Source organism: Larus michahellis, chromosome 24, assembly GCF_964199755.1.
Source record: "Larus michahellis chromosome 24, bLarMic1.1, whole genome shotgun sequence".
NCBI classification, from domain to species: Eukaryota; Metazoa; Chordata; class Aves; order Charadriiformes; family Laridae; genus Larus; species Larus michahellis.
In genome coordinates this window covers 4,300,526-4,315,463 of record NC_133919.1, presented here as the reverse complement: position 1 = coordinate 4,315,463, position 14,938 = coordinate 4,300,526, and the positions used below count along the sequence as shown (strand labels likewise).

Here is a 14,938-nt window from a genome sequence, read left to right as displayed (position 1 = left end):
GATTTCTAGGAAGCGTGATTAAAAAATATCTTCCTAGAAACAAATGGCAAACGTGGTTTAAAACCATTGCGTGTTTTGACTGTAATACCCGAGGGATTTCTTTTTCTCACTGCAATGAAATAAAGCAAGTTTTAGCACTGCAGATTACACTCCCAAAATGAAAGTGAGCCCTTAATCTTTCCTTTTGATGGAGAGGAGGGGAAATAAAGCAAATATACGACCAATTCAGAGCAAGATGTGGCTGTACTTTGAGCTGTGACACTGAACTCTCTGTACTTTTAGAGGAGGAACAAAGAATTTGAATGAAAATTTAGCACTTGCACTATACTCAGTTAAGCACTAAGACAAAAAGAGAAGTAGTGTAAATCTTCTCCTGGGAGTGTCAGTGTAAAAATTAAAATTGTAGGAAAATACTTTGCACTCCCATCTATGACAGTCATTCTTCTTTCTGAAGCTCAGTGCTTAAAGGACTCTTAAAACTTGGGGAGTGTCGTCAGTACATTAATAGAGGGTTTATCTCCAGTCTGAAAGATGGTGGGTAGGTGAGACGGGTAACTTGGATGTTTACAATTTGTCCTCCAGAAATGTGTAGACAAAAAAGTTAATAGTCTTCTGAAGAGAAAATCATAGAAAAGGAGACCTAGAAGTGGCTAAGGTTCCCAGGTGTTAAGAGAAACAAAATTAGAAGTTACTGTGATAGCAAGAGAGTACTAAATTTGCTTTTTGACACTGAATGTGAAACTTGGGATTTCTTGCTTTCAGAAGAGTGTCCTGTGACAGACAGACCGTGTGGCTGGTGACGTTTGCTGGGCCTTAGATATAAATCTAAATTTTGCTTCTGTTAGTTTTAGCCCAAGCGGTGTATGAGTGAATGGTTTACCTGTGCTTGCAAGGTAAACGTAGCCAATGACATAGCAAAGTTACATTACTAAAGTTGTAGAAAATAGGAAGGCAAGAAGTGATAGTAACAGCCTGCTGTAATTTGAAATAGTCATGGTAAAACAGCGAAGCAAGTTGGAACATGCCCTTTTGCTCCATCCCCTTCTTTCTTTGTGAAACTGCTGAGTGCAGGATTCTGGAGTTCTTTCTATTGCCCTTGGTTATGTGGAGAAGCTCGACAGGAAAGTTTGCTGATGAAATCACAGCCACTAACTGAAAATTTTCAAGCAAAAAAGTAACAAAGCGAAAGAATTTTTTTGTTTTCTTTTCATTTTGAGTAGCTCAAGAATATTTTCTGCAGGATCTGGGACGTAAATTTTTGTCTCGGACTAGGTATTACAAAGTCTTTTTTTCATGGTAGTTAGGTAAAACTTGTGTTTAGAAAAGTCTAAAAAGACTTGGTGGTGAAAAGTAAACAGCAAACACACCTTCACTTATTGTTTGGGAACTTGTGCAGAATATATTGGTGCCACAACTACACAGAAAAATTCTGTGATTCTTCAGAATTTGAATTATAGCCTGTGCGTTGGCCAGAAGTACGACAGCTAAAATGACAATGGGGAAATCCCTCTCTATGTCCCTGTGTACGTACATATAAAAATCCTTATTACTTGCTGGTAGTTCTCAAGAGAATTAACAAACAAAATTTTCATTAACAAGCTGTTTTCTTCCAACTATTTCAGCTTTTGGAAGCTGAGACTCTCTTGCATTTGCTGATTTGGTTCCAGGGTGAGAAGTGAATTTTACGCCAGACTTGATAGGAGATATCCCTGTTCCTGTGAGAGACTATCTCCTCTTAAGCTTTTTGCAAATAAGTACCAATAATAACAGCACTAAGTAATAATCTAGTAATAATAAACCCTGAGACCATGCTGTAGTGTAACAATGAATGCCTTTTTTACAAGTAAAGCCAGTTTTTACTGTTGGTGCCCATGATGATTCTGGAATGATTGATTATAAGCTGTTAATAGTTTGTATCAGCATAACTTGGAATTTTTATTCCTCAAATCGATGGTATGTCCACGTAGGCGATTTAAAATTTTAAAATCAGCTCAGTGTAAAATTAATAATAATGACAATTTTATGAAATCTTACATGTTTTATGTAATTGCTTTGGGTGACTCTTTTGTTGGATAGAGTTTTACGCCAGGCAGTTACAGCTAAAGATTGCACAGGAATAAATGGTTTAGTTTTAAAGCACGATACGTTTTTTAATGTAATGTAAACTAGACCTTTTTAACAGCCGTGTGCCTAGATGAAACCTGCCATCTGAAAGCCAGGGTAGCGTAGAATAGGTCTAGAAGCAGCAGCCTGAGGCATGTGCTTGTTTGCAGTTCTATTAGGTGAGTTTGGTGGATGAAACACCTAGGAGATGTGAGGGGGGTCATTTTTATTTCCTGTGAGTGATCTGTTAGTAGTGCTCACAAAACTGTCTGCGTTAAAAGCTGACTTCAGGCTTTCTCGGGTGTATAACTGTGTTCAAGTGGAACAGTGCAGTAGGGTGCTCTGCTCCCCAGGACCGTAGGAGGACACTGAACGGCTGGATGCGCTGCATGTGAGGCAGCTCCAGCGCCGGGAGCAGAAGGAAAACGGGAGGCCTGATCCGCATTTGCAGAGCTGCGTGGGAATGTGGCCGCGCCAGTCGCTGAAGCTTTGAAGCGCTGCACTCCTTGAAATTGCTCTGTAACATGTGCTGGGCTTCACATCTCTCCTTCCCGTCTGACGGAGGGCTTGTTTGTGCAGTAGAAGTTATTTCAGGAAAGCCTGGCACCTTTTTTGTCTCCAGCACAGTAGGACATAGCATGGCTGCTCCCCGCCTCCCAGCTGGATGTTTTGTGAGTACGAGGGTGGCTAAGTTGGGGGGAAGTTCCTGAAATGTGACGCTCCAGCATAATTTACATAAGATTGCAGCTGCCACAGAAAAGCTGGGCTAAGTGCCAGCCTATTCTCCATAGAGCACGGGCTCTTCTACACCACAGCTTTAAAACTAGTAACTGATATGACTGGTGGGTTTTGTTCGACGATGGCAGCAGGTTGGGAGACATCCGACCCCAACCGATGCTCACGGCCGCCCTCCCGCAGAAGGAGAACTTTGATCAGGGACGTATCACTGTTCTTGTGAAATCGTGTTTATTTTCTGGAGACAGGTTTGGGCTGGGAGGGCAGTGGGCAGAGCAGCGAGGGAAATTTAGCTTCTGGCACATCAAGGGGTTTAGAGTGGACCTAGTAAAGAAACAGGCAGTGATGAAGGCTCGTCTGAGACCTATGGGGTGATCTGTTTTCACTAGTTTTTAGATAACTGTCTTAAAAACCCTTCTAGTTGGTGCCTACCACCGCTTTTGCTATGGCTGGTGCTGGCAGAGTTGTACGGCTCCTGGCTTAAGCCGAGAGATTTACTTGATTTCCTCAGTATATGACCAGCGTATTCATATTCTTTTCTCCCATTGTTGCCTTCCATATGGAAAAGGTCCTTATTATTCCTGAAGTTCCTGGTTGTGCACTACTTAAGTTTAATTTTTATCATCTGTTTGCAGTAGTCTTATTCTTCCCATATGGTGCTCCTTAAGCAATGGGAGGTATGCAATACCTCCCATTCACTTTAACAGATAAATCAAAATTTTTAATAATAAATAATTGCAAGAAGGAACTCTGACTCTATGATCTATGTTGGGGGTTTTTTTGATGTTTTTGCAGCTACTGCAGCAGCCAGATTAGTGCAACCTTCTCTGAAGAAGGTTAGATATTTTGATCAAGATGTCTCTTTTTTTCCTTAAAAAAAACTCGTACCACTATTCCCCCCAACCTCCCCCTCACCCCCCAAAATGTTTCTGTTAATCACACTGATTCTTAAGTGGCTTTATGGAAAAAAAAGGAAAATAATTTACCATATAAACATTTTGGCTTTAAAAATGCTGAAAAAATTACAAACTTAATGTGGACTTTGTATCTGTCGTCTCAATAGACGTTTCTTGTTTTGTTTTTCATGTTCTTTGAAATCATTTTCAGTGTGCTTGGAGAATTCACTTACCCTAGATGAGAAAGAAACTTTCCGGGGCAAATGCCTTCAGCTTTCAAAGAATCCTTGTTTGATGCTAAAGTAATGTTTTCAAAATCCTGGCATCTTATTAGATCAAAGCTGGTATTTGGAAGGGTTTTCTTATTTATGTATGTATTTATTTATTTATTTAAATATCTAATAAAACTTCCAAGCTGTTTGGAAACAGAGGTGGGTAGGAGAACATGGAGCCTGACAAGAGGCATTCGATACCCAGAAATGGTGGAGTGTGAGGATATAACAGAAACTATCTAGTAGGGTAGCAAACTATACGGGAGAAATAGAAGAAAGAAGGAAGAGCACATATACACAGGTGGCTCAGCGAATACAGGAATGAATACAGTTGAATTCCCAAGTCAATATTCCCGAGGTGAATTTTTCAAATGCATCTAAGTCCACTGAACAAAGATTACAATTTTGTTCCAAAGTTCTTTTCAAAATTGAAGACCATAGAAAAGAGGATGTAACTCTAAGAAGGACGTCATTTGGGATGATCAGAAAGACGACGTTAGTACTATGTAGTTAGTATCTCTAGCACTCAGTCTGGCCCAGGAACGTCCAAGAGCATTGACGAAAGTGGTTGGATTCCAGCTTTGGAGTCGTGTTGTGCTGACTCGGTGTAGTTTCCATGTAAGCGTGAGGCCTGTATGCAGGCAGAAAGAAACACACCTCTTGCTCCATCCCTGCGGAAAGGCAGCAGTGGGGGTGTGTTGTGCCTGTTTATGCGCTGCAGAGGCTCCGACAGCTCAGGCAGCACATGACCCGGGCAACTACTTCCCATCTCTAGGAAACTGTCAGGCTGAATCCAGCTTGCAGTCTTCTGTTTAAATACTTTGTTCATGATCAGCACCAAAATTTGCTGTTTATCAAATCATTTCAAAGGAATCCAGGCTATGTCTTCTTTTCAGCATAATTAGATATTGGCCAACAGTAGTTATAGTTTTGTAAAGCATGATGAATCTAATGCTGCCTGTAAACAAGTACAGTAGGTACCATGCAATTGTCTTACTGATTTTTATTGCAGAGCTATGAATATAATATCATATCATACCGTATCATACATATCATATTATAATCCTGGAATGGTTTGGGTTGGAAGGGACCTTAAAGACCATCCCGTCCCACCCCCTGCCCTGGGCAGGGACACCTCCCACCAGCCCAGGTGGCTCCAAGCCCCGTCCAACCTGGCCTTGAACCCCTCCAGGGATGGGGCAGCCCCAGCTTCTCTGGGCAACCTGGGCCAGGGCCTCACCGCCCTCGGAAGAAGGAATTTCTTCCCCACATCTCATCTCAATCTCCCCTCTTTTGGTTTCAACCCATTCCCAACGTCCCGTGGCTCCCCTCCCTGCTCCAGAGTCCCTCCCCAGCTTTCCCGGAGCCCCTTGAGGGACGGGAAGGGGCTCCAAGGTCTCCGCGGAGCCTTCTCTTCTCCAGGCTGACCCCCCCCAGCTCTCTCAGCCTGTCCTCCCAGCAGAGGGGCTTCAGCCCTCCCAGCATCTCCGGGGCCTCCTCCGGCCCCGCTCCCACAGCTCCGTGTCTCTCCTGTACTGAGGCAACAGAGCTGGAGGCAGCGCTGCAGGGGGGTCTCAGTAGAGTGGAATAGGGGTGACATTGATGCCTTTCACTCTTTATTTAATGTTTGAGATGATAGATCCCAGAAGGTTTTCCAATTGTGTGTATGTGTAATTATCTCATAAGGGATCAGAGTCTTCCATTCTTGGCCCCTGCTTGGAGTGGACGTATCCCATGCATTTCAGAGATATGTTGGGCACTGTACGGAAAGAACGGCCTTCTAAAATAAAAGATTAATTTATTGAGATGTTCCCCATAGAACTTACTGAGGTAATGGGTGTTGCACTTTTTTTTTAACCTTTACTGAATAAATTTCAAATTTAGTTGGGTGAGAACTGAAAATAACTTTGCAAGTTTAATTTACTCGATGTGTGTTGTGTGTGTGTCTTTCCCCCTGCCCCATATAAACAACAGAATGATTTGACTACTTTTAGTACTGTCATCAGTCAGCTGTGAGGAGAACCTGTTACTGCAGTGGTTGAGGGTATCACGGAAGAAGACTGAGAACGCTGGTAGAGCTGCGCGTGGACACGTTTACACAGTGCAGCGCATTGCCCAGCTGCTTCTCCGCAGATGTGAGGTCTTTGAGTGCTATCACACTACGAATAGTTAGTCCAACACATTATTGTTAATGTTGTTTTTTTAATAACTATCAGCAGTGTTTTTGGAGAATGTTTATAATTGGGGCACAGATTAAATGGTTTACATTTGAGGACTGGGAGCGAGTTTAGGTTTCCTTAACATCAGAAAAGCGTTAACATATCCACTGAAATATATTAAAGCATAGGATCACGAAGCATGTGTTTATATAGTTACCCTATTATCAAAGCAAGTGTTAATCATCTCAACATAAAAAGGTGCTGTGTTACGCAGAGGCTTTGTGCTCTGTTCCTAAAGATTTTATTTTTTTATTAACTTCTAGGACCCTTCGAAGTCGTACAAGAAAGCTGGAGAAGTTGCAACAGTTGAGTTACATGTGGAAGAAGGTATACAAGTAGAAACAAATCCTTTATCTAAGAAAGTTTCCCCATTGCACTCTGAAATGACAGATTGTATAAAGTCATCTCCTACGACTCTTATCAGTAGCCATAATTCTGACTTAAAGGATAGAACACAAATTAACGGAGCAACAACTGTAACAGAAAAATTGGCTCAACTTATTGCAACTTGTCCTCCTTCAAAGTCTTCCAAAACAAAGCAGAAGAAGCCCGGAAATGGAGCTGCGTCTGGTTTGGTTAAAGACTCTGGGAAGAAGCTACCAGGAACCATACCTGCAAGTGGGTTAGTTAATAAAGATTTGGTAAAGAAGTTGCCAGGCTCTGGTATTGCTGTTGGATTGGTTAACAAGGACTCAGGGAAGAAGCCATTAGGGATTGGTAGTGCAGCCATATTGGTTAACAAAGACTCTGGGAAGAAGCCACAAGGGATTGGCCCGTTAATTGGATTGGTTAACAAGGACTCTGGAAAGAGGCCACCAGGGATGAGCACTCCGACTAGGTTAGTTAACAGTGACTCTGGAAAGAAACAACCGGTGACCAGCTCTGCAGTTGGATTAATCAGCAAAGATGTTGGGAGGAAACTTCCAGGTATAAGCACTCCGACTGGACTGACTAATAAGGAGTCTGTCAAGAAGCCAGTAGGGATTGGCACTCCAGCAGGACTGATTAACAAGGATGCTGGGAAGAAGTTGTTGGGAATAAATAGTCCTGCAGGACTGGTTAACAAGGATTCCATGAGAAAGATGCCAGGGACTGGCAATACGACAGTTCTGAGTAACAAAGACTCTGGAAGGAAGACACCAGGGATTGGCAGCCCAATGGGACCAGTTAACAAGGACTCTGGGAGGAAGATGGCAGGAATCAGCAGTCCGGTGGGATTGGTTAGCAAGGACTCTGGAAAGAAGCCACCAGGAACTGGCAGTCCAGTTGGTTTGGTTAACAAGGACTCTGGAACTCTGAAAGCAGACTCTCTTATGCCAGCCTCAGAGCCCTTTAAGCTTCCTTGCAATTCAAACCTCAGTAGCCTTGAAAGCCATGAGACTACAGATTTACTGAAGGAAAATACTACTAGCAAAACATTTGAGAAGCATATTATGAGACAGAATAAAGAAAGTATCTTGGAGAAATTTTCAATTCGGAAAGAAATTGCTGATGTAGGCAAAGAGATGTTTAATGAAGGAATCTGCGTTCCACAGGATGCTTACTCAACCAGTGAAAAAGGGATTTACGAAACATCTAAGCATGAAAAACAGCCTCCCGTATATTGCACTTCACCAGACTTCAGAACAGGAGGTGCTTCAGACGTCTCGACAGCAAAGTCCCCGTTTAGTGCAGTAGGAGAGGGAAATCTCCCATCACCTTCACCCACGGTGTCTGTTACCACCTTAAACAGGAGCCTCTCAACAACGTCTTCACAAGTAGCATCTAACTCATTGCATTTAAGTTCCACGTCAGATCTCTTAGAAGGTATTTCAGATCAGATTGGCAAAACACAGTTTTCTTCTGACAGTACACTTCTGAATATAAACAGAACGTTGAACCATACTCTGAGCACCGATTTTAAAGGTGCTGATAAAGACTTAAATGATTCAAAAGCTACTTACGTAGAAACTTCAAGAACTAGTCCTACAGGGAAAAAGCCCATTTTGGCAGCTGAAACAAGCATTCATGCTACTGTCACCCCTTCAGTAGTTAGTTTTACAAGCTTGTTTAGTAGCAAGCAGTTCCTAAAGATTGGTGCAATAGCTGCATCAGATAAATCCTGCCAAGGAGCAAAAAACCTGAGCGCTACTCAGCAATCAAAACCTTTAAAGAAAAGAAAAGGAAGGAAACCACGATGGACTAAAGTGGTGTCAAGAAACGCATGCCGACCTCCAAAGGGTCTAGAACTAGAAAGGTCAGAGCTTTTTAAAAACATTTCATACAGTGCACTGTCAAGCAGTAATCTGGAGCAGGCCAAATTCTTAAAAAACATAGGACCGTCTTCATTTGTGGAGCATGAATTTGTCAAACATCAGTTGCCAAAACTGAATGAAGCTAGTGGGCAGTCTCTGGGACTGTTAGCTGAGACTGACAAGCAAACCCCAAAGTTCTACACTGCTCACAAACAACCCTCTAGTTTGTGTATGTCAGATGATTTCTTACCTGACATGTATAAACCCAAAAGAGGAAGACCTAAATCCAAGGAGATGCCGGAGCTCGAAGGTCCACCCAAAAGAACTCTAAAGATCCCAGCATCAAAAGTCTTCTCAGTGCAGTCAAAAGAAGAGCAAGAACCTCCGATTTTGCAGCCTGAAGTAGAAATTCCCTCTCTAAAACAGAGCTTATCAGGACAACCTTTTCCTAAAAAGAGAGGGAGACCTAAGAGACAGATCAGGTCCTCAATTAAAATGAAGCCACCTATTCTTTCTGTGGCACCTTTTGTTGGAACAGATAACTCAAGCAAGATAGAGTCTGAAAGCGATCAACATCGAAGCGGGGATTTTTTTGAGAGAAAGGACCAGCTCCGAGGGCCGGAAGAAGCCCAAAAACCTACTATTTGTAGCATGACTGATTTGGAAGTAGACTCAGACAGAAAAGTTGCCAAGAGAAATAACGGACAGTTAATGAAAACAATTATTCGAAAAATAAATAAAATGAAAACCCTGAAGCGAAAGAAACTTTTGAATCAGATTCTGTCTAGTACAGTGGAACCAAATAACAAAGGGAAAGTGCAATCTAAACTCCACAACACAGTGTCAACTCTTGCTGCCACGTTTGGTTCAAAGTTAGGCCAGCAAATAAACGTCAGCAAGAAAGGAACAATTTACATAGGAAAAAGGAGAGGAAGGAAACCTAAGGCTGTCCTGAATGGTATTTTAACGAGCAGTTCTGCCAGTTTGACAGTTCTCGAGAAGTCTGCTCAACAAGCTCCTGGTACGTCACTGGGACAAGTACTTCCCCATTTGCTGCCTTCAACAGCTAATAATTCTGAGATTCTTCCATCCCCAGTTTGCTCCCAGTCATCTGCAGTGAGCGGGGGACAGAGCCCCGTCAGCAGCGACGCAGGGTTTATTGAGCCCAGCTCAGTGCCGTATCTACACATCCACTCCAGGCAAGGAAGCGTTGTGCAGACCCTCGCGATGAAGAAGGCTGCGAAGGGAAGGAGGAGGTTATCTCCACCTACGTTGTTGCCAAACTCTCCGTCTCACTTGAGCGAGCTGACATCGCTGAAAGAAGCCACTCCTTCCCCAGTCAGCGAGTCTCACAGCGACGAGACAATCCCCAGTGACAGTGGGATAGGAACAGATAATAACAGTACTTCAGATCGAGCGGAGAAGTTTTGTGGGCAAAAGAAGAAAAGGCATTCGTTTGATCACGTTTCCCTTATTCCACCCGAAACTTCCACTGTTTTAAGTAATCTAAAAGAAAAGCATAAACACAAATGTAAGCGCCGCAGTCATGATTACATTAGTTATGACAAAATGAAGAGACAGAAGCGAAAAAGGAAAAAGAAGTATCCTCAACTTCGAGGCAGGCAGGACCCAGATTTCCTTGCCGAATTAGAAGAATTAATAAGTCGATTGAGTGAAATTAGAATAACCCACAGAAGTCACCATTTTATACCCCGAGATTTGCTGCCTACCATTTTTAGGATAAATTTCAATAGTTTCTATACCCATCCTACTTTTCCTTTAGATCCTTTGCACTACATTAGAAAACCCGATTTAAAGAAAAAGAGAGGCAGGCCACCAAAAATGCGGGAGGCTATGGCAGAAATGCCTTTTATGCATAGTCTCAGCTTTCCTCTCTCCAGTACCGGGTTCTACCCCTCTTACGGCATGCCTTACTCTCCTTCTCCTCTTGCAGCTGCTCCCATAGGCTTAGGTTACTATGGAAGGTACCCGCCAACTCTTTATCCTCCTCCACCTTCTCCTTCTTTCACTACCCCCCTGCCACCACCTTCCTACATGCACACAGGCCATTTGCTTCTCAATCCCACCAAATACCACAAGAAGAAGCACAAACTGTTACGCCAGGAGGCTTTCCTCACCACAAGTAGGACTCCTCTCTTGTCAATGAGCACCTACCCCAGTGTTCCACCCGAAATGGCTTACGGCTGGATGCTCGAGCATAAGCATAGACATCGCCATAAACACAGAGAACATCGTTCTTCTGAACAACCGCAGGTTTCCATGGACACTATAACGGCAAATAGCTCTTCTAGAACAGTTCTGGAGTCCTTGAAGCGCTACAGATTTGGGAAGGAGGCTGTTGGGGAGAGGTACAAACATAAAGAGAAACACAGGTGTCACATGTCTTGTCCTCACCTGTCCCCTTCAAAGGGTGTGCTAAGCAGAGATGAGCAGTGGGTCAGGAGAGAGCCTTCGGAGTCTAATTCGTTAGCGCTGGGATTGCAGACGCCACTACAGATAGACTGTTCAGAAGGTTCCCCGGGTCTGTCCCTGGGGGGATTTACTCCGAGCTCTGAGCCAGCCGGCAACGACGAACACACAAATCTTTTCACAAGTGCAATAGGCAGCTGCAGAGTCACAAACTCGACCGGCACCAACGGACGTAAAAAATTAACTGACAGCCCCGGCCTCTTCAGTGCCCAGGACCCCTCGCTAACTCGGCCTCTCCGAAAGGAGCCCTTGCCTTTGATGGAGAAGGCGCTCCCGCCGCTGGCAGGTAAGGCAGCTCGAATCGTGCCTGCTTCCCCGTGAGTCTTGCTGGTTTTCCTTGTACCAAACACGCGCTAGAAAAGGAGGGCAGGTGTAGCTTTGCCTTTGCAGGAGTGTTGAATTTCAGTGCGGCTCTGGCCTGTGCTCCGGGGTGTCCCTGTGCTGTCAGAGCTCTGCTCCGGGCAGCGTTTGTACGGATCAGCGCAGGGGTTGTGCAGGTCCCTCTGTGTACTGCTTTGTTCAAGCAGCCTGTAAAGTTATGCTGAGGATGCTCAGGAAAAGGTCTTTTCATTTTCCTTACGCTTTTACCTTTGTGGAGAAATCAGTTCAAATTTCTCCTGATCTTTGATACTTTAGAAGTCAGGTTTCTGTTTGGTCTGAAGTTGGGTTGACCTGGTTCAGACTAGCTGCTGTACTACTATCGTGAATAACGTTTCTGTGTAAGAAAATGTTTCCTTTTTCTTTTGTAACTCCCTTTTAGTGATTGTGATAATCCCTGCTAGTGGAACTTCCGATCCCTGCCTTGAGGCCTCCAGCAGGACCTCAGAGCAGTTGCTAAATGACGCTGGGAATGCCCATGTCCAAAACTTGCAATAACTGCTTTATTCATGGTTGGGAAATTCATCTTACCCATCCTCGAGCAAAACTGACACAGAGCTAGCTGAGACGGTACACGCGGAGAGCTGCGACAACGCTGTCAGAGGATGGCTTTTAAGGCAAAGACCTCCCCTCTGAAAGTGGGAACTTTGCCATTTGCGTAATATTAAGAAAAAAATAATCTAATGTGAAATTTAGGACTTGAAGCAGCTATACGATGCATGACTTTCCCTGCTGACTTAAGTGTCTCTTCATGCTCTGCTTTGTTATTACAGATGCTTGTGGGCATAATTTTCACATTTTATCCACTTCTGACATAATTGCCACGGGTAGATTAGTGACACCACATAACAAAGATAACCTGCAAAAGACAGAAGTGGGGCTTGTGCTCTTCTGTGCCCCTTCTGCAGCGTAAAGGAAGTCTGATAGCTCCCCCCGCCCCGTACTTGCCTGCACTCTCCCTCGAAATTTAAATCATTTGTCCAAATCCACTTGTGACTAATATTTCAGAGACCAAAAGTCAAGCAAACAACCAGCTCCTAGCAATGAGTAATACCTCCTCGTCTTCCTCCTTTCCTTGTCCTGTTCCCGGTCCGGTGCCTCCTGCCACCTCCCTGCTCTGACTGCAAGATGTACAGAAGGGGTTTTTTTCCCTTCGTTTTATTTTGACATTTGGGAGTTTTATGCTTTGCTGCTTTATTTTAAGGGCAGCTGGAAGTGGCTGGATTCTTTTACAAGTTCATATTTCTTCATTCTGTTGCATATTCCTAAAACTACTCGGGGAGGGGGGGAGTCAGGGGAAGGCAGTAAAGCCATGCGATTGCTGCTTCTGCAGCCGTGGAAAGAAAAATTCAAAGTGCTGGGTCACCAAAAGGGTTAAACTTGGCTCTGAGGAGTGAGGAATTGGTTGTGGTAGCTCGTGCAGTTCTGGGAATTTCCTGAGCATTGCCATTACGGTGAATGATCTGACTTGGGTTTTTATGATGAACAACCTAATTAAGGGAAAAAGCAGAGATGTTTTAAGCTGAAACTTGCTGGTGAAGGCTTGGAGTCACTCTCCCTCTGACAGTGCGTTTGACCGGTTCCTCAGATGTTGTGTCCACATTGAATGTTTCCCGCCATGGAAACCAGCTGGTTTTACTGGGAGACCGGCTCAGCTCGGTATCTGTCTCATTCCCAAGGAGCTTCTAATGCCCCACGTCACGTGCAGGCAGTGTATGAGCAAACTTAACACTCCGGCTGGTAAAAAGCCCCACTGAAGTAAAAATGCTGTTTTTTTTTTAGATCAGGGTCAAGTTGCATGTCGGGTTTTGGTGTGTTTTGGTTTTAGCTGTAGTGCTGAATTGTGATTCTGCAACTATTACCATGAAAGACTGATGGTTTTGTGCACTTCAGAAAGTTGCACAGATGGAGAAAAAAAAAATCCGTGGTGCATCAAAGATTGTCTCTTTATTAATCCAGGTGCAGTTCAGGTGCACGGTGGAGAGAACACTGAATCCGAGCAGTTAAAGCGCTGGGGAGGGCCTTCTGAAGTTGTTCTGTATCATCCGTAGGGGATATTCACGGTATTTTGTTTCAAAGTATCCCATATGGAAAATACACTTTTTTTTTTCTATAGACTTTGCATGTAAACTTTGCCTTGTTGAATGAACTGGCAGATCTTTCTATGGTATTAGCTGGTGCTAGATACTTTCAGATATTGCCTGTGTCCAAGTCGCATTAGAAAGGTGCGTGTTTTGGCAAAGAGGACTCTAGCGAAGGTTGGTATTTCACAGAAAATGAAGTTTAGATAGAAGTTTACATGCCGCAGGCTGGTTGTCAGTACAGAAGGCGCCTACACAGGGTTATGCTGATGAAGGTTGCGAAGCTCTAACGTTTTGTACTCAAGATTTTTGTAGGATGCTGTTCCCTGTTCATCTGGAGTTCACAGTGGTCTTTAGTAAACTTCTGCAGCTTCACACCAGGAGTTATTTCAGACAGCTGATAGCTTACCATAAACTGCTCTGGGTGCGCTGCTCACAATTAATTCCTGGAAGGAAAGGGAAGAAAAAATCAGCCATTCAGTGGGGATCAGCACAGTTGAAGTCTTTACTGCCTTCAGAGAATCACAGAATGGTTTGGGTGGGAAGGGACCTTAAAGCCCACCCAGTGCCAGCCCCTGCCCTGGGCAGGGCCACCTCCCACCAGCCCAGGTGGCTCCAAGCCCCGTCCAACCCGGCCCTGAACCCCTCCAGGGATGGGGCAGCCATCCGTCCCCCAGGGCTCCATCCGTCCCCCAGGGCTCCATCCGTCCCCCGTTCCCTCCAGCAATCCACGGCCGGGGTCGGGGCAGGCCGGCATAGGCCTGTGGGCGACGCTTGTGCCTTTCCGGGCGTTCAGACGAGGCCGACCTGCTGTCGCGGCCGCGGTGCTGTATCGCGATAGCAGCCCCGCTTCCTACGCGGCTGCGCCCGCCCGCCCCCGCTCGCACGGCGGGAGCTCGGCTTTGCTCTCCGGTGCGACGCGGCGAGTCCGCCGGTCCGGGCCCCTGCCCGCAGCCGTGCTCGGTGCGCTCTGGACACGAACCGAGCGGCGGGCGGGCGGCGGCACCGTGCGGCGGAGCACCGGGCATGGGGCGGTACCGGGCGGGGGCGGTACCGGCCCGCGGTACCGGCGGGCAGCGCCGCCCTCTGCCGGCCGCGTCGCTGCTTCTGCCGCGGGACCCCCGCGCCGCGGTCGAGCCCCGGGCACCCGGCGGCGGTGGCGGCGGCTGGGCCCGTCCCCGGCGGCCCGGTTTGCCGGTGCGGGTCCGTCGCGGTGCCGCAGAGACCCTTCCGGGAGCGCCGGCGGGACCCTCCGGTCAGCTGCCACCCGGGACGGGCCGCAGCCTGGGAGGGAAAGGAGCGCTCGGTCCGTGGAAGGAGGAGGATCTGCGGGAGAGGAACGTGGCCTGCCAGCGGGCACGGCTGCCGCCGGCTCGGCCTCCAGGCCCCTCGCTCTCTTGTTCCCCCTCCCTGGTACGACTTGCAGCCCGTTCCTGGCCAAAGCCCACTCCTGAGCTTATTCCTGCGGTATAATTCTTGTTTTTTCTCTGAGGTCCCCGGGTATTTGTGTTAATCTGCGCTTTATGAAAT

The 14,938-nt window shown here is 45.7% G+C and overlaps 1 protein-coding gene across 2 annotated transcripts in view; it reads left to right on the top strand.

The window, feature by feature from the left end:
- ASH1L (ASH1 like histone lysine methyltransferase) overlaps window positions 1–14,938 on the top strand; it is a 63,835-nt gene that overhangs the window by 10,352 nt on the left and 38,545 nt on the right. Inside the window, exons 1-2 of one of the 2 annotated variants that reach the window (XM_074566802.1) lie at window positions 2,602–2,774; window positions 6,489–11,235. In XM_074566802.1, coding sequence (XP_074422903.1) covers window positions 2,628–2,774; window positions 6,489–11,235 — 4,894 coding nt within the window. In that variant the 5' untranslated portion in view covers window positions 2,602–2,627. Of the gene's footprint in view, window positions 1–2,601; window positions 2,775–6,488; window positions 11,236–14,938 lie in introns of those variants that run through there. The other variant, XM_074566801.1, reaches the window with a different exon arrangement.